The sequence below is a fragment of the Anticarsia gemmatalis genome, chromosome 13 (assembly GCF_050436995.1).
Source record: "Anticarsia gemmatalis isolate Benzon Research Colony breed Stoneville strain chromosome 13, ilAntGemm2 primary, whole genome shotgun sequence".
NCBI lineage: Eukaryota > Metazoa > Arthropoda > Insecta > Lepidoptera > Erebidae > Anticarsia > Anticarsia gemmatalis.
Window position 1 is genome coordinate 6,997,845 of NC_134757.1, and position 20,607 is coordinate 7,018,451.

General features: G+C 36.2%; 2 protein-coding genes across 7 annotated transcripts in view; one reads left to right on the top strand and one right to left on the bottom strand.

Annotated features, from left to right (window-relative positions):
• The window catches only part of chas (chascon), a 119,853-nt gene that overhangs the window by 96,439 nt on the left and 2,807 nt on the right, over positions 1 to 20,607 (top strand). For all 6 annotated transcript variants that reach the window (XM_076121793.1, XM_076121794.1, XM_076121790.1 and 3 more), the window contains 5 exons: positions 6,389 to 6,541; positions 8,660 to 8,761; positions 10,417 to 10,567; positions 10,755 to 10,841; positions 18,359 to 19,577. In XM_076121793.1, the coding sequence (XP_075977908.1) occupies positions 6,389 to 6,541; positions 8,660 to 8,761; positions 10,417 to 10,567; positions 10,755 to 10,841; positions 18,359 to 19,577 (1,712 nt within the window). The remainder of the gene's footprint in view (positions 1 to 6,388; positions 6,542 to 8,659; positions 8,762 to 10,416; positions 10,568 to 10,754; positions 10,842 to 18,358; positions 19,578 to 20,607) is intronic.
• On the bottom strand, positions 5,377 to 6,382 carry Ntmt (N-terminal methyltransferase). The gene has a single exon (XM_076121795.1). The coding sequence runs from the start codon at positions 6,058 to 6,060 to the stop codon at positions 5,392 to 5,394; it is 669 nt and encodes a 222-aa protein (XP_075977910.1). The 5' UTR covers positions 6,061 to 6,382; the 3' UTR covers positions 5,377 to 5,391.

Sequence of the window (20,607 nt, forward strand, 5' to 3'; positions counted from 1 at the left end):
TAGGTTTCTATTAATGGTAAATAAACTCGCAAAACAGCAGATTACCGTACAGAGACAACAAAGTTCAATATAAGCGGTGTTGCTATGTTTATTACACTATAAATTGTTTTGCCGTTAACTTTTATTGCGTTACATCCGCTCAAGATGTCGACACTAGCGTAAACTTAAGCTATGTTCAACTAATAAATTAGTATTACTATTGACATATATTTTGCACTCAACAAACATTCCAGAGACTAGAAGTGTAGCGCGATTTTGTACAGTCGGTACTATCGAGTAACGAAAGTTTGTCATTTCAAATGTACTGCAAAATTGTTGATCAAAATTTGTCAAATCAAAGGTTGTCAATAATAATTGATAGTAGTATATCAATTATTATTGACAACCTTTGATTTGACAAATTTTTATCAACGCTTTTAGCGGGCAGCGCAGGAACTTTTGCACTGTATTTTAAATGTCATACTCAAATGTACTGTGAAAAAAGTTCTTAAAGCGCCCACTAGAGGCGCTGATCAGATTTTCAAACAAAATTTCTCGGTAGCTAGTCGGTCGTCGATTGTCGTAGTAGGGAATCGCGTCTAAAAACATAAGTTTATAAATTCCCTTATTGCTTAATTGACGCAGACTAATATGTCAAATTGATACTCAGCCGCCTGCGTTTGACACTGCGATGTAAGTAAGCCTATGAGTAAAACGGAAATCATTTTTACACTTGTCAAACAAGGTTAAAAATAACTTTTAAACTCTCGCGTTGCATGTTTAATGTATAATAGAATACGGGAATTAACGCGAACACGCATTTTACCTTAAAATGCCTAACGTTTCGGCGCAGGTTGCACTCGCCGTGGTCCCAGGCAGAGTCAGTCTGCCTGGGACCACGGCGAGTGCAACCTGCGCCGAAACGTTAGGCATTTTAAGGTAAAATGCGTGTTCGCGTTAATTCCCGTATTCTATTATACATTAAGGTTAAAAATAGAAAAAAAAATCATACATTATTCCTTAACTGCTAGGTTTGCAATTTCTTACAATAAAAATAGAGGAATAGACTTTGATTTATTGCCTATATTACACAAGCATTAATAAATTACCAATATGTTTAATGAGTTATTTCAAGGATTGTATTAGTAACTGGATTTTGAAACAAGACAATACAGATTGTGTGGTAAAAATAATTAGCACAATTTGCGAGATGAGCAATGTTTTAGTGCGGCTATTGGTCAGAGAGGTCAGAGGCATTTAAAGGTTCCTCTGTCGGTGTAAAACGTAATTTTATGATGAACTTTTATTGGCCGTTATCTTAAGTTAACAGCCAATGTCTGTACTGATATGTGACTGTCTTTATTTTTTTGAGAAGAAATTATAATTGATAGGTAACTCCTACTAATATTGTAAATGGTATGTGAGGGCGTTTGTTACTCTTTCACGCAAGAACTGGCAAAAGGTTTTAGGTGCAACTTTACAGTAACATACTTTAGACATCAAAATTGAAAATTGGTTACTTCTTAAAAATCAATTCCTTTTATAACTTAAATTCATACAATACAGAAAAGCGTGGGCCAGAAATTCGATTATAAATCTTTCATTTGTATAGTTGAAACGCAGTCTTCATTGAATAAAAACTCCTATGATTGCGCACCACAATGTCTCAACTGAACCGAACAATCGTCCAACATACTTAAGTACAAACAAACAACATCTGTTTCCTTCAGATAAATCGTACTTAATTGAACATTGATCTTTTTGCTACAAAGTTGAGTAGTTTGTAGCTAAGATACAGTTCGCACGATACCATCTTAATTCAGGATAAGTTGTCACAGGCGGCTAAGAACTAAGTGGATAGTCGTGTCTTCTCCCACTACCCATTTTATTGCATCAACTTTAATCTTGCTCTTATTTTGTAATAAGAGCGGCACAATATTCAATTAAATCAATGTCATGGAACGGTCACATGTTAGATAAATCTCCAGTATCGTATTGCGAATAAATCATTATACGATACAGTAGTTGCATATGACAGGCCAAAGCTTGCGGTGTCTTTGACTCACAATGGCGATTTCAGTGTCCAATGAAATGCGAGCGGCCAAATAAAAATTAAAAATCGTAAGGAGAAATCTGTGTTGTTTTGTACAGACAATAAATTATATTCACTTTAAAGACAGGGCAAAAAAATATATTCAGTTCAATCAATTGTTGAAACCAATCAACAATCGTTTGCTCGAGATAATGCAAATTTAAGAGTGCCATAAATTACTTTTTGATTGACAATAATTCCAGGTGCTGGTCGCATTCTGCTACTTTAATAATTTTGTTTTCAAATTTTATTACGGCATCCACACAAATAAAGGTTTCGAGTATTATTAAACTTATTATTGCTTTTCTATGACTTTAGTCTGTGACTGCCAGCTATTATAATTTAAATCTGCATACACATTACGTAAATAATATAATATGTCCAAGAATGTCGTTATCTAATGTCCGACGTAAATAAATATGTACAAGGATAATTAATTGATATAAATGTTCACATGAAACTTGCATTACAAGAATTAATTTACAGGTTTTGCAAACGATTTCCGCTTCCTTACATAGCAAGTTTCACTTTTAGCACTTGACATGGCGCGGATAATTTAAGTTATTATAAACGTACTTTTTGTAAGATTTATTATAGTATTACTTTACAATATTAAACATCCGTTCTGTCTATTGATGCATGAATCTCTGACACGCATGTACTTTGCCTGGAAAATTAAGTAGGTCTGCTGTAGTTATATTACAAAAACAATTGAGTTCATTTTTATCGGTTTTTAAACACACAGGTCTTCAGCTTGTTTAGCGAATCCTAATTTAAGTAATCCTTGCATTAGGTACCTACTGTTTATTTACGGTAGTAGATAGAAAGGGTTAATATAAATATGATACTTCAAAGAAGTTTTTCATGCACATTTAAAGACAAGAAATATGAACCAGTCTGTATTACATTTTGATATTATATCGATACTGTTATCTGATCTGGGAAGTAAATATCAATTGCGTGCGTACGTAACCTTGCCAAGATTTTAATTGGCTGATATTTAAAAATAATGTTCGGAATCTCGGATTTTACTTATAATTTAACTGTTATAATGAATAACTAACGTAAGTTTTCTTAAAAAGTTTTAAAAGTAGGCAATCTCTACATCAAAACATTCTCAAATTATACTTTCAAGTTTGGATACGTGAAACACCTTTCACGAAATATTCTCACATATCAAGTGCGAGGATATAATGTTCGCGAATATAAAGATTTAAATCATTGCGATTCTGAGGAATGTGTCGAAAAATATGCGCCGGCGCAACCGTCGACAAGTCGACATTGTCTGTCGTGACAGACGTCCGACCGGTCGAGAGACACTTCGTTCCCCATTACTTTACATGTTAGCTTGATTGCAGATAATGTTAAATAATTATTTGTAATTAACGCTCTTACAAACCGACTTTAACATGGAATGTGAAATGCGATTATTGAAATTAACGCTTACCACTCACGAATTTGTTCGTGTTTTACACAATTATTTTGTCGGTGGTTGTGATCAATTATGATATTAAAGTTCAGTTATTATACTGTAAATCAAGTAACACAAGGTTCATGAGTGGCTGTTAGTTTCGCTTCTAACCTACATCTCATTAAATCAATTGAAAACTTTCAAAAGCAGTGTGAAATTGTTGTTGTACGGTACGTTTTCCCGTGACCCGTTCTGAACTCCACGTGCTCATGCTTGCTTGCTTACAGTAGCGTAAAGCCGTAAACAATAAAAGTAGGATACATGCGTGATTTCGTACGAGATTCACGGACGGCGAGACGACGCTCTCTATAACCAAGTCACGTTCTCATCGGTTATCTTTCAAATGTAACGTTTTTTTGCAAGTCTCAACGGAAACGGCAACCTGTTTCGGTGGGATAGACGTTAGGATTGGAGATTAGTTTCTTAGATTTAATTAGTTTCTACATACATATTCATCGGTTCAAATTAAATGTGATGCAATGAAATTGCTTTTCGATGATATAAGAGATAAAAAATAATACGCCTCTGTTTCATTTCAATAATTACTACGTTGTATTGGGGTTACAAAAAATGTATTAGATGCCATAAAAGTTTAATGATAAAAGCTAATGCTAAAAATAATATACTATCAATTTCATCTAAGCTGCGATAGCCGAGTCACTCAACCCTAATTGCGGTTTTAATAACTTCAACGTATAACTTTAACAGAGAGACATCTAATTCGAGATTACGCTGGGCAACGACCGCACCATGAGAATTTGTATTATCTAAGTACAGGCCGGAATATCAAATGTACGTACGCTTACATAAACCAAGCTTTAGCAATTACATGGATATGCGAAGCGATTTTTTCTTTACTAAACATCAATAAATTTACAGTTAGACATGACTGGCTGATTGCTACTTTCAATGGGAATACACGTAGAAGTAACGTTATATTTTAACCAAGATACGTGAAACGAAATTGTAAACACATCTAGCGTTAAAATTTTAAGTGTACATCGATAAATATGTTTGGTCATCGACTAAAATAACGTGTTGCAGTCGAGTGCGCGTGACATTTTATATTTTTTCATCCATTAAGGACGTTTAGCGGTTCAAGGTTTGTTGAAATGTTGATTAAGTCTCCGAGGAAGTGGAACGAAGCTGGTTTTGCGTAAAAACGTATGTATTAAGTTCCCGACAGAAATTCCGCCATTTGAGAATGTAACTGTAACATCAAATTGCTGGGCAAGGCTCGATACTTCAAGTTGAAAATTGACGCGGCCCTAATAATAGAGCGCTGTGCGATATTCATCGCTAACTGTTCTTTGATTGAACATCATCGTTCGTTCAACGGCTAATTATTATCAAAGATACGCTATTACTGCACGGATCTTAGCGCAATTGAAATTCCACACTTTCGGGTCATTCGCTTACAGGCCATACGTTACGGATGTAGAGATTGAGACTTATTGCTCATTTTCAAAGGCCATTGGAATACTTTTCAAAGTGACCTAGTTCTTAAAATGGTTTGTAAAAAGTAATAGATATCAACAAAGCTTTATAGCCGATAGATCAAATTCCAAAGTCCTTGCGGGTTCTGACGCAAGTATTTCGTAACTTAACACCAAAACGGTGAATGCACTTGCGACTAAGTTGCGAAGCCACGGCACGCCCGGGATTCTACTTTATTAAACGACACAATCACGAATTCGGACCACGATTCACTACTTTAACAAAGATAAACTCACTTGTATTAAGACTTGAATAAATAATACCCTGCGCTCGTAAATGAAACCTGTTACCAATCGATTTTGACATTCAATAATAAACTCATATAAATAAACGCAGCGTATATTTTATTACTTTATTTATTATAATCTACAGGTTTTAATGCGAAGGAATAGACAGGATATATGTCTTCAGGGAATCCCTTTTGTACTTCTGTTTTGATCACTTTCAGTTTAGCTTCTTCAAAGATTTTCTCCATGAGTGCAACGGGCCGCGTTACAGATGAATCGTCGTCATCGTATTCTATTTCACGGCCCGTTGCTATGTTCTCTTTGACAACAATTACTCCATTTTTGTTTAATGACATACTGCACCTCTCGAAGAAATCAATTAGATCATAATCCTTTAAGTGTCCAAGTACCCATTGACACCAGATGACATCGTACTTTTTTTGCGGTTTGAAACATTGAAGACCGATTTTGTACAGTGTACCGATCTTAGCATTGTCTTTACCGATGAATTGTGTGGCAGTGTTAATGAACTTTTCATCCTGCTCAACTAGATCTACCGTGTCGAATTGTGGGATTAGTAAGTACTTGCTTACTCTTCCGATTCCCGCTCCGCAGTCTAGAGCTAGCTTGGTATCTGGTGGGTCTTCTAATTCTAGAATTTCTTTTAAGAAGGCCTTGGATCCGTCAATGTCAACGTCCGATATGTGGCCGAAGCCGCCGAGCACTCCGTCCACAGTCGCCGGCACATTAGCCCAGTAACTCGCTGCTTTTCTGTAAAATACACTCTCGGTCATTGTACCATTTGACGGTTTGTCGTTGTCACTGACAGTTATTGTGTTTTTCTGTAGATGTCACTTTTATTGCGTGCCATGACTCATATTGTATGATCTAGGATAGGCCGTTAGGCGTTTAAAATAATAAAGTTTACAGTTTGTATGATATATTTTTATTGCTTGTGTCGGTTAAATAAATCTTACGTCGGTTTAGTAATCAGTGCGACTACCGATTGTGGGATTACAAAGTTTACTTTTAATACGCACAAATGGGTTTTGTGTTTATGAAGTTGAAAGTATGATGTTTTATTTATTATTTTTCTACATGGGTTATTTATATTTGTTGCAGGCTCTAATCTTAGCAGTAAACGAGACAGCGGAGGAAGACATCCGCGATGCTCTGAGGTCACAGACGGAGCACCAGCTCGCGCTCGTGCCGCGCGGACCCAAGCTCGTCAAAGACACCACCGCTTATAACACTACTATCACCACTGATGATACGGTGAGATATACCTTCTTTACTAAGTTATACTTTCCTCTCTCTCTCTTCCATACTTTGAATCCCATATTGTAGTGGGGTCAGCCTTCCTAATTTATCTCCTCTACTTCGTTAGATCCTAAATAAATTTTGCCTATTGCACTTAAATTTACATATGTCGAAGTTTCGTTAAAAATAGTACACGGTTTGTCGCAAAGTAATGTGTTCATTACTCTGTGAAATACTTGTCGCGAATTAATGGGCCTTAGATTCTTTGATTGGTAAAAGAAAGATGTTTCTTTGCCTAGAACTCACGAAAGTGGTAATATGCGACATATGGGTCTATGGAGCTAGTGTAGAAAATATTTACATACTTAAAAAAAAAGATAGGTATAGGTCAATTTATTGTAAGAAAAAGCAAACACCACATCCAAAAAACGGGCCTGAAATGAGCTGCAATAGTTTACATTTAAGCACATAACAAATTTTACGGTTTGTTTCCATCTCGGCCTCGAGTAGCCGTACATTCACGTTACACGTTAAGTATCACACGTTGTAATTTAGAATACTTAAGGATGATGTCACACCTGTCACCTTTTCAATAGACGCGAGGTTACGCTTCACACTTTTGCGACGAACGTAAATAAAATTTGCATGTTATGGTCATGTTGTAATAGATTGCGTTTAAGGTAAATTATCACTTGGAGACAATGTTACTACTAATCACGTGTGTCTGTTCGTTAAGTAAAATCTTTTTAGCAAAATTTGAATGCTTTAGATAACTAGAACTTCTAACAACTACAGATAACTAGAACTTCTAACAACTACAGATAACTAGAACTTCTAACAGAAAAGCACTACTAGAATACTTAATTGCAGACAGCGTGGACATTTGGTAGATAAAGATGTTTTACGGGTCATGTTGTACTGCCTGTGTTATTACATAGGTACATATAATAATCTAAAAAGTACTATACTAACTTTTATTTATCCCATTACCGTCTTAGTGCTGACTGAAATGAAGGAGGGAGTGAAGTTAAAGAGTTAAGTCCACCAAGCAGCATAACTTCAACGACGCGCATACTCAAACCATTACTATACTTGCTTTTACATACTATCTTATTCCAAAAAAATAAAAAAATATACACTACTTTTTTAGAATTAGTTAACTAGTGACTAGATTTTTTGGAAAACTCAAGGGTCGAGCGATTTAGCATTTCTAAACAATGTTATCTAGCGGTCGTCGTGAGAGAAACTTTTTGGCTTTCTTGTTGACATAACGCTTGACATGTGCATACAAACTAACTTAGTATCTTGCGCTCTAAATATAAGAACAAACAGTCATATTTATTTAAAACAGTATTGCTAATTCGTTGGATTTTGGTGAAATATTCTTAACAAATGTTCTTTTCTTGTTTATATTTCTCAAAAGTAGCCCAGAGTTTATTTATGTGGCCTATAGATGGCAATAGGCTCGCCCCCTATTACACGGGACTAGCATTGTAAATGGGGAATCGTGGTTGTATTTCACACATCTTTGTACATATTCTTAAGAAACTTTACACTTCAGTCATTCTTCACAGTGCAAACTATGCGGTGTTTTATGGCTATTACTTAATACCAATTAGTCTTAGAACATTAAAATAGTAGTCGAGAGGGACTAGTATTTCCTCAACACTAGACATTAACATTTGTAAATACTTATTAACGCTTGCGAAATACACTTGGTAGGTTGTCACTGTAATTTTGGCTTGAGTTTTATGTTGTGGCGTTAGTCAATAACATTGTTTCGGGTCTCTCTTTATGTATTCAGCAGGATGTTTGCATGCAAAATAGGGTGCAAATATTTTTTATTAAACAACACAATACATTTTTTAACTCTCCGTACACCCGTTGCTTGGGAAATATAGCTCTTACATTAACAGCATATTTATACTAAACGTGTAAGTTATAGGTACTAATTATTATATGGGTTTCAACGCTTTTGAATAGATAAACTACCGCTAATAATTATACCTCAGAAACCGGGGGTAAGAAACATTGCTCTACAGATTACTATTGTACAGTTACAATTACATCAATCAGATTTCGTCTAAATACTTGTGTTTCTGTATATATTACGATAGTGTTTGTATTGTGCAGGAGGAACTGCGGGCTCTGCGGCCAGATGGCACGATAGTCACGGAGACACGCCACACCAAGGAACAGGAACGAGTCTGTGACGAACAACTACCTAAGGACGAGGTAATATCAAATTATTAGTTACGGTACTTTCAATTGTTTGGGGTAGAATCTAATTTTATGTGAAGAAATCAGGCCTAAAACTCCTTACTAATTCAAAAGGTTTAATAGAATATAAGACTTTCCTTTGAAATATTTTTTTACTACTTATATTCTACACGTGCACAATTGTACTGAGACCTATAACAGCTGTATGGATACTTCGGTTGATATCCCGGATCGAGCCAATAAGTTATTTCTTAGTTTGTCTGTCAAAAAATCTCAGTAGCCTTTTACAAAACAATTGCATTTAATTATCGCTTTAGGTATGCAATTTGAATAAAGTGGCTATATAAAATAGGCAAAACAAATTTTATCATCAAGCATCATGTTGAAATATCAAATTTTATTGACAAAAACGTATACTCAAAAACCATCTTCATAGATCGACTATTAAACTTTCTAAATAGACAGACTTGTATACAATTCAGTCATTCATCAAAATGTCTAGATTCACCTTTTGATATAAGTAGCCAATGACTCGTAGAACTAAGAAAGAGTTGCTTAAATACCCAGAAATTACGCTTAGATATTAAATGATAAATGATCGTGATTGTGAAGATATTATCTGGTACTTAATGATTAGCAATGAGTCGCAAATGGTTTTGTAAATTGATGATTTAAGTGCTGTCGCTTGAGAACATTTGTTAAAAGTTCATTTAGCTTTTGACATTCACGTAAGTATTTAGAGTGTAAGTGATACCTAAGGTCATTAAGATTAGAACCTAAAAAGTGTTTGCGTTCGTTTGTGGTTTCTACTTCCTTGGGTCATCATTTTGCCGCTAGCAATTTTTTAGTAGCAGCTCGAGACTAGGTAACACTTTACCTGATTCTGAGCTCTAACAAATGTCATGTACCTAATTGGGTTTGAAAACCAGTATATGCAAAAATATTATGTCTTACGAGTTAAAACATAGATTTGGTACTAAAAATTAAATATTTTTTCTCTACAATTTGAAATAACACAATAAATGACAAAGTTCCACCAGTAGTGTTTCGTGCCAGTCATTAATTGTTTACTTATTCATGTTATGTCAATTTACCGAATTGCTACGTAAAACATTAATCACAAATGACTGGGTTACAAATCAAGCTTTTATCACATTTAATTAGCTATCAATCAAAGCGACACTTTATAATTTATTCTGTTGTAAATCATGTTCAAATGTACGCTGTAGTTACAAGCGAAATCGTTCATTTTAGTACAATATTGTTATTACAAGCTCACGAATAAATACATTTTGAGATTATTTGTTGTGTTAACTCTTCGCTGTCCTTTAATTACTTGTGTCGTATCGAAACTACAACTATGTTGTTGCCGAGATGTAGAGTTTGGCAAAGATATTAGGATCTGTAAAAATATTTTTTTAACAATATCATCAATAAAGTCTTACCTCGGAAAAATTACTCGATTTACCCAGAAGATGATTAATATGATGTTAAAATGTTATATTGGGCCATTAAAGTTTAATATAAAAACGCTAAATTGACGGAGTTTATTTTTACAACGGGATAAAAGAATACGTAATTAAAGACAAGTCCTGTGTGTGAAGAAATCAAACACTGTCTTTTAGATCGTCGCGGTAATTATTGATTTTAAAGTTCTGTTTATTTCGTAGACGAAGTCATTACCAAGCGACGAGAGCGTGGTAGAAGAGACGGGGGGCACGGAGAGACGCAAGCGAGTGGACCTCGAGCACAGCACTGAACTGATGGCGGGCGGCCTCAGGGTTGCCTCGCATCTCAACTCACGCTCGCGCACTGAAGAAGGTGGGTCATCTGAAATTGTAATAAAATAATTTATTACTTCCTTTAAAATTCTTAAGAATGAGAGAATAAAAAGGCTTTGCTTTTCAACAACCTCAGCTTTAATAATATATAAAAATGTCTGTACCAGCACAAATATATGTTTACATTTTGTGTATGCTCATAACAGTAACGATACTTTTTCTTGCAGTTGAGAGAGAAGGGCAGCCAAACATGGATGACGATTGGGATAGTTTGTCAGTAAGAATGCGACGACAGCGCCGTCTTCGTCAACACGGTAAGAAATGAAACTAATTAGTTAAGGTTTCTGTCACTAGATGGCAATAAAACTTAGTTTTGCTACTTGATCATAGATGTCACTACATAAATTATTTTAGTATAAGCTTTGTAATGCAGATGGCGTTATACTAAAATCTATTCTTAAACTCGGGGCAATTTGGAGTAAATCAAAATAACACTTTATCAATTTGCTTGAACACTATCCGAAAAGGTCAGACGCGAAATTAACAATTAAGTAACAATTCTTCTAAATTATAGTATTCATTATAAACATCAAGCGATGTTATTTATAACGATTTGACAAATTAAATTCATGTTTCCCATAAAAGACATAGGCGGTGATTTATTGCTTTGAAATATTCGCTTCTATATAAGCTCATTCACGAATCACCTGTTTGTCTGTTTGTCATTATGTTAATGGGTCAGTTTGGATTGTGACCATTTCGGTGTGAAGTCAACCTTGGTGGCCCTAGTTCCGTATGACCGTGTCAGAATCTGAACAAAAAAGCCTTGACTTTAGCTCTCAAAATAGTATTCCTTTTATGTATTTCTACACCTTTAGTACGTGAATTTATGTGTGTTATGTGTAAGAATTGTAGGATATTGTAAATGACGAATCAGTTTTCGGAGAAAATAATTCTGCGTAAATAAGGTGCGCAGAGTTTTTGAAAATATAACGGACTTATAATAGTGTAATGATGGGGATGGTTTGTCCCCATCATTACACTATTATAAGTCCACACGCACTAATTAAAAGTAAAACGCGGAGTTCACATTAAATTGGTATCAATAGCAAAATAAAATCCAAATATTAATGAATCTCGGGTGGGCAACGTAAACCTGACACGACAATCGACAGGTATCATGGAATAAAAAACGTAGGTACCTTAAGATATTACTTTATGTTTTATCCACTAAATTGTATGCGTGGGATACTAATTGACCCCAGGTTCAGTTCGGCCTGAACCTAATCTTAACATAATCTGATTAAAACACGCGTGGGCAGATCTAACTATTAAATTAATTAGTCGTCATAATGTTTTTGTTCGAATATGTTAACTAATATTACGGTGAGATAAACATTTGGACGTGGGTGGAACACGATTTCCACCAAGATATGGTGTTCGGGGAAGCGCGCTGTCATCAGTAGGTACACTCATCTAAGAATTTGTAAGGTTTCCTGTACTTTATGGTTAAGTATAACTTGTTTAATTATTTAATCTCGCTTAGGCCTCTTGCTCCTTCATCCGCGTGGATTTTAGTTTTCCGTTTTAACGACGTTTTTGTTGCTGCTCCATTATTTTTGGTTGTAGCGTGATGTTATGTAGCGAGCCTTCCTCAGTAAATAGACTAAATAACACAAAAATAATTATTCCACTCGAACCAGTAGTACCTACCTAGATTGCCGCGTATAAACAAACAAATTAATAAGAAAATAATATAAAAGATTTCTTACATTTATTTTCACTAATCCGGACTGAGAATCATTTTTTGGCATAAAGGGCTATTTTTTTAAGCTTTACCCCTTTGACGCGTTAAGCCGGTTTTGGTTAGTTAGTTTAAATAATTGTTATTATTTTAATAGCTTTATTTTTCCTGAACAATAATAAAATTAGGATGGCCTTACAACCTTTGGGAAAACCACAAAACCTCGAATTTACTACATACGATTCTTACAAAGCTTTTCATTATCTTACGGTCTTCATGATTTAGATAATTAGAGCATGACTAAAGTCTCTGCATAATTTAAACTTATGTTAAAAGAATATCAATGAATACCAAGTATACCAACATACTATCAGCACATTATCACAATACTTGGCTATAAATAAACCGTAGGCATTTACACATCTAGCGCGCAATTTGCTTCTTATACGCATACCATGGATTTATAAAGGCATCTTAATTAAAAACATTTAAATCAGCTTGACAACCTGATCAACGCACGCTGATTGGTCAAAATAAAGAATAATATAAGATTCAACCAATAGGATCCGTCGCAGAGGATACCGCGGTAGTTAATAAGATTTATTCGCAATAACTAGTTACCTTAAAAGTTCAAGATATTGTTGGCGCCGTGGGCAGACTCGACTTGCCTAAGCAATGAAATAATTATACATTTTATTAGACGGTATATCGTTATATGGCAAGAAGACAAGTAGTTTGTTGCCTCAGAGCAAATTGATACGTTTATTTTATAAGTCCGGAGATTGATTGTTTCAATAATATGTCTTTTATTGAGCTATTAAACGCGTTTCCAATTTTGTATGTCAATTTATTGAATTTGAAAGATTTATTTATTGGTTAGATTTTTGTATTGTTAAACAATAAAGTCGTTTTGCGGTTGATTGGTAGTTTCAGCCTGTAGTATATTTTATTGATAGTTTACTAGTTAATTGGAGCTTTGGTCGTTCAACTGCAGCTGTAATTAATTAGGAAGCTAGTAACCTAATATAATTAATCGAACGGAATCAGTCAAATCAACTGTACTGGAATTGCATATTCGCAATTGAAAAGAAGTAGTTTTAAGTATCTAACATAAAGTTTCTTTTTCTCTTTCTCTTTATTCAAAGTCTGGTGCATCAGAGACAAAAATAAGCATTATATCAGTAGCTCTCATTATATTTAAACGTTTGCGAATTTAAGTACTTGTTGCTATGCCCACATTACTACCATGGGTAACAACTTAAAAGTTGGGTTTATCGCATGTTGCCCGATTCTAAAATCCTTAAAAATACCGGTGTAATGTTTAGCATAAAGTGTATTTAAAAAACAAGATAGCTGCAGTTTGATTATATCATTAGATACCAAACTGTTACTTATACAATTCTTAGTTGAATGAGTCAGTAATACAGGCTGTAAATCGCTGCAGGCATTGAATGATGCAAGCAGACATTAGATATGGTAATACACCAGCAAACCGTTGGAATAATCACTGTGATTTCTTTATCGCACCTGTATAATAATAAGATCGAATATTGTGTATAATATTTTGTGACAATTTCTATATAATTACATTGGTTTCCAGTTGAATCCGATAGTTTGTAAAGATTAACGAAATAAACTAGAAGTACAGTGGTCACTGGTCACATTATAGATGTATATTGTACATATTTCACTGCCTGGTAAAACCGTCATTTACAAACTGTGTGAGTCATTAGTAATACTGATAGTCCTGCCTAACCTAATATGCAAGTAAATTCGATATGGTTTCCACTTTTGCCTTACTTTTATATATTTTAAAGTGTTTGTGCGGATGAATGTATGTGTATGCTTATTATTCTTTCACTAAACGTATCTGGATGTGTGATACTCAGACAGTTAAAGCAGTTTTACCACGGACATTCTTCTAAATAAATAAATTTTACCCATAATTATTTAGACAAGGGTCTCCACCTGGAACGAGGGAAGTAAGGCCTTGAGTCAAAGGAGGAAGTGGAGGGGCAATCTTTTAGTTTCAAATAATAATACATTACGTATTTGGACAGGCTAAAGATGCTTACAGTCTAAAGTGTTATACAGTAAAGCTATTAACACAAAGCTCTTTCAAAGATAATTTATTCATACAGGTATGTTGGGCAGTGCTACAGATATCGGCCTTGTCGCAACAGTTAGCCGACATCGCTCGCTATTGTGTTGCGCCCGACTTGATCGATCGACTCGCCTGCTACCCGACTCTGATGTATCGTAACACTTCCTTGTTGCAAAGGACGTAGCGACATGATGATAAAAATATATGACTTGTAAGCGATTACTCGACGATTTTTGCCTGCAGCTATAAATAGGATAAAGTGCATATTTTCATTTGTATGTACTAATTATAGTAAAAACTGCATGTCATTTGATTGACCTTTTTTTTATAATTATTATAATTAGTTGGAATCTTTTAAAGCTATAACTTTACGGGCACCTTAGGTCACTTATAAGTAGGTGCTAGAGTAAGGTTATGGACCGAGTAGCGACTGCGCAGGGTCATTTTCATATTAAAAGCCTTATCTACAACGCATTCCCTTTTCATATCTTTTGTTTGCGTAAACTTAGAATAAACAGTTCAATATTTATGTTCCTCGTGAATCGTTTTACTTTTTCGAAGACTTTTTCATAGTTTTACTTAAGCGAATTGCTTCAGAACTAGTGATTTACAAAACTGTCAGTCCGATTTTTTGTTTGCACTCAACATGCATGTAAATAAAACATAACTATTGTTTTATTTAAATTTGACGCAGGTACACGAAGTTTAGTTCAGTATTTACTTACATAATGTTTTATATTCAGTAATTGATGTTAGTAAACCGTTAAGGAAATTAATTGCTAGGACAGTTAGGAGCCCACACGCCTCGCTTTTGCCCTTAAGAGGAATGAGTGATGAGGTTTCCTGGTACATCGTGACAAATGCCGACGTTTTCACCAAGTAAAAACTTGATAGGGAAGAGAATGTGTCACGAACTAAGTTAGGAAGCGTTTAAATTGAATTATAATTGAGATATTTTTTACACCATTTCCATTGTGGGTTTCCTAGTATTAGCAATTCTGTTCACACTAGTAATTCTCGAAAGTTTGTTTAAGATAAGAAATCAACTTGATTCTGCGATGTGAGATTCGAAATCGCTCAGTAGTCCCAAAAGTTTGACATATAAACTATCAGTGCTTGAATTTTGGTCTGAGTGCCTATGTGCTTTGAAGAAGTCGATTTTTTAAGCCTTTGGAGTAAATCGCAGTAAGCCAGAAGTTAGAATTCTTAAGGACCTCTATCATAATTAATGGATCCAAAAAATAATTTGTATATGCAATATGTTTATTATAAATGGAATAAATTGGAACTGCTCTAGATAAAATGTATCTTTACTTATTTATGTAGCTACTGCAAATGTATATTTCGTATTATGCATTTCCATCTTACATATTCGTCATCGTATACACTTTCCCTTACAAATCAGGTAGAAGAATCGTTTATTTAACAATTAAGGAGTTTGTAAACACACGTGGCATGTCCAGACAAGATTTAAAGTGGCCAATTTAATGCTACATGTCCATCAAATCTGTTTATGGAGAGTCATTGGGCCTACGCACCACACAGTTGCGATTGTGACATGCGAGAGCGCAGGTTTACCGTAATGCGACGATTATGGTGATGAAAATCTTGCAGTAAAGCAAGATTTGTGAAAGACTGGATGTATTAACTTTTGTGCTTTTAAGTCATTCCCTTTTTTCCGTACTTCTGGGAGCTTTAGCCATGATCTGTCATATTGATCATCCTTTCCATGTTTTTTTTTATCCGTCGCATAATATTTTTTTACTAATACACAATGCAGTTCTTTAAATGACGTTTAATTAATTTTGTCGATATAGCCTCATTTTTATGAAGCACTTAAATGTACCTAACTTCTTAAAAAAGGTTTGCTTGGTAACACGGTTCAATTTGACACGTTCGGACCTTGGGTTAAATGGACCCCTGAATAATTTTGGCTATCTCCAGTATCGTAATTACGTACGTTTCAAATTGTGATATGTTGTCCGATTGAGCGATCATTTTGAATTGACTAAGAGAATATTAAGTTAAGTATCATGCCACGTACATTTTGTTAATATGATCCCATATTTAATCAGGTATATTATTTACATTGAGTTTGTTGTTGTCGAGTTTCTTTCATGAGTTTGAAGTATCGACTTGTTTAAATAGAGATTGCGGCTGTTAAAATAAAAAATATTTTTAAGCGCAAAAATATGAAAACATAATATAATTTTAGGTCCATGTTATGTCAGTCCATGTTATTAAAAAAACTTAAAATACTATTTAAATCTGTATGCTATTTAAATGGTATAAATCTCAACTCAGCGAGCAATTATTACAGTGGAAAAAAAGTATGTGAATTGGTCTATAAGTTAAAAACTGTTCAAAATTCAAACCTTCTTTAAAGCTTACACACAACTCATAACTTATTAAAATCATGCTCTCGATATTTCCCAGTAAATATATCGAAAACTGTTGTGTAAAATCGTGCTTCGTTTATGTATTACCATTTATTTATATTGACACACATTACATGGGTATAACAGCGATGCATTTTGTCGTAAAATATCGGAACAAAGACGTATTTTAGCATTGAATAGTGTGATAAAACATTAAAGTTCAGAAAGCATAAGTTTATGGACGCCTAATGTTATTCAGACTTCTTTGTTTAATGTACGTTTGATATTTGCACATGTGCTCGTATTCAATGTATTGTAAATAGACACACGCTTGAATAATAACGGTACAGAATAATATCTTCGGTTTTCATGAAAAACATAAATAAGTCGGACGTATTTTTCATATTGGAGTAAGCTGTCATGGCATAATATGGATCAAAAATGAGTTTATAGGTCGGATTTACTTATCCCATACTTAGTTTTTCTTTCCCATTACTATTTCAATACTGTTTCGTCTCATTGTTGTAAGCTCCTTACGCTTCGTTTTCTTGGTCTATCTCCCCAACGAACATCTTTAGGCACACACTATGGTGAAACATATCATGCCTTTGGGTTAAAAAAGCGACGCATACGTTTCCTGGACCAACTATTTTGATGAAGCTGTATTGTAGAAATGGCAGATGGTGCCAAGAAACTACACAGCCCATGCAATAGCAAGTCTAATGATATTCAAATCAGATTACAATCTTAGACCATTCGCGTCGCATAGGCCCTACTACATTTCCACAAGATGATTCATTACAACCGGATTTGATACTAGAGGCCCGCAGTGAAATTTCCACATACATTTATGGGTGTTTAATTGAAGTTTTCGCAATGACGTCAGACATACAGGGCGTGTAAACTTGCGAAGCCCGGTTCCGTTAAATGTCGTAATTTATAATGTCGTCAACTCTTCAATCTCGCAATATGTGAAGTTTTACGAATATGCCATAGGTTAACATGTGAACTTTGTAAAAGGCATTTAAGCCGTTGTCGAATTATTCAAATTAATTGCAGCTGATGACAAGCTGATCCCGAATTCGTTTAACAGTTTTACGAGTTCATTGTATCGGTTTGGATTTTCATTTGCTATGAATTCGTATGTTGTAGTTTTTATATTTGGCAACTATGCACGCATTTTATCTTAAACTTATGTTGCGTTCAGCTCTGACAGGAAACAGTGGACATGTTCCTTTCCCTTTTCACCAAAAATGGTCAGCAATTAAAAAAGCTATCTAAAACAATAGCGATTTAATTTGAATTTAATAGCCACCAAAGTTGACACAATAATGATATAACACCATAAACACAACGTGTAGCAATACTGACCTAGAAATTATCATTCACTGAATAATTTGTGCTATAATGTCCCGTAGCCGTTAAGTAAAGCTGTCTCGAGTATACATCGCATTGACCTTCGGTAGTTTGGCAAACTTATTTACTGAATGATTACGCCATAGCGCGTATGGTAGAGATGCGACGCGGGCGGTCACTCTACCGTGAGACGTAGCGCGCGCGCCCGCGCCGCCGTCGCTCCGCGCTCATATCATTGTCTGCTTCCAGATCACGACAAGGATTACAAACGTCCCGTCGACTACGACATCGAAGAAGAAACACGCAAGAAAGAAACTTCCAAGTGGCTTGAAAATCATTTCGGCAGCGAGTCCCGCTCTTCTCACGACTCTATCGCTGAGGAAATCGGTCGCCGACCCGAGCCCCCCTTCTACACAAAAAACAAAGCCGAAGACGAGGGTTACTACGGCAAAACTTCATCTGTTCCACCACCACCCGTTTATGGAGACAGAGTTCTACGCAAAACGAAATCATCGACGCCCTCTGACGATCGAACGGCGGCACCTGTTAACAGGACCGGTGGCTACTTCAAAGGTGTAGCGGACTGGTCGCAGCGACGCGCCAGTAAGCCTAGAATGCCAGAACCACGTAGCTCATCTCCATCACCTCCGACAGTACGTTCGCCGTACGCAAGCGACGATCGATTAAACGGCTCCTCACCTAGACATGTGTACGGGAAGCGCGACTCGCCGCAAGGGAGGTCATCACCCATCGGCCGCCGCCATCCGCCCTCGCGCGACGACTCCGCCTACGTTTCGTCGTCGACAATGCACAGTCCGCCGCGTGGTTCGCCTTTCCGTCCGCTCGAAGTCGACCGCTCGTTCCGGGAGCCCTCGGTCGAGGACGACTACCGGCCTATCGCGCCGGAACGAAAACGACAAACGAAACAGAGGCTGTCAGAAGAGCACCGCTACGACAGTGGCTACAGAAGTTCGTCCCGGAATGAGAATTCGGGAAGGTCACGTGACAGCCGTGAGGAAGCAGCCGTAGAGCCGCCGCCAGATTACTCTCCGCCCAGGGAGAGACGTGAAAGTTCAGACAGGGATCGTACACCTCCAAGACGACGGGACCGAGAAGAGCGCAAGCAAAATCAAAAGACTCGTTTTGCTGATAATGGTCGGCGGCCTTCGCCAGCGCGCAAGTCAGTGGGTTCGGCGATCGGGAACTCTATTCGGAAGTTAGTCGGGAAGATCCGCTCAGCATCTGCAGAGCGCAGGGCGCGGTGGCGCACGTCACGCACGCCGTCGCCGGAGCACTCGTCGCGCACTTACAAGCAGTACGGTGGCGAGCTGGCGCCCCCCGTCGCGCCACCGCACCGCTATTACCTTGGGGAGGACCCATTCGCGCCCAGCATCTACGGCCGAGAGCACAAGTACGAGGGCAGTTCGAGACGTGCCGCCGCCGCCGACGCCCGCGACCATCGCGAAAGGTGAGTGATTAATTACCTCCTATTGTCATCGCGACATCAATAAAGATCATAATCAACTAGTGATAAAACTAATACGCGTCTTCATATTTGGTTTTATTGAAAAGGTCTACTACTTTTAATGGTGAGGCACAATTTTAGCAATGCTCATGGATGATGAGATATAAAACTGTCATAAAATATCCTATAAGCCTTAAATAGAATGTTGTTCCACTACCGAGTCGTGCGTCCACCTACATTAAAGTAGACGAAACCTTTAATGAATGCTTTGTGTTAAGATTATCATAAAGTTACGGAGATTTGATACGAGCCGATAGTAATAACGATAGATTTCGCGTTAACAGGTAAACATGTGGGCTGAACAAGGTTTGTTTCGTAAACTGAGTTTAACATAGTATTTTGAAAAGAGTATAGAACTTGTATGAGCAGTTTCGACACACGAACTTTGTTCTATTGTTTACATGGACCGAGTATATTGAGGTAGCAAGATTTACCTTGCAGTCGCATTCTTGACTTAGTGTTCATTACAATGAACAGTTGAACTCATTAGTGCCATTTTCATACACCTATTGTGGAAGGAGAATAAGTCCTCGAGGTTCTTAGACAATAGAATGTATTATAAATTCTGAGTATTTAAGGATTCTGCTCAAGTAAATGGAAAACTATTAAGATCAGATTGTTCTAGGTATTATAAACTTGCGCATTTGTAATTTATACTTGAGGTCAGGCGACACTATTAGATTCCATTATAACACTATAAATTGTTTTATTACCAAGGTTAGCATGTTAAGTCCATAGTATGACATTAGAATATCTTATTTCATAAAAGGGAATTGCTAAGCGATTTTATTTCCCCTTTGTTGCATACAGTAAAATCTCTGATTATTCAAAATAGTAGAGAATAATATTAATTTAGTACTTTTTCGTACTAGTGGGTATTGTCAAACATGTCACACCTATCGTAAGATCGTTTATATTGCATCGCATGTCTCCAGTGCGAACAACACACACATACATAAAATATAATATGTTA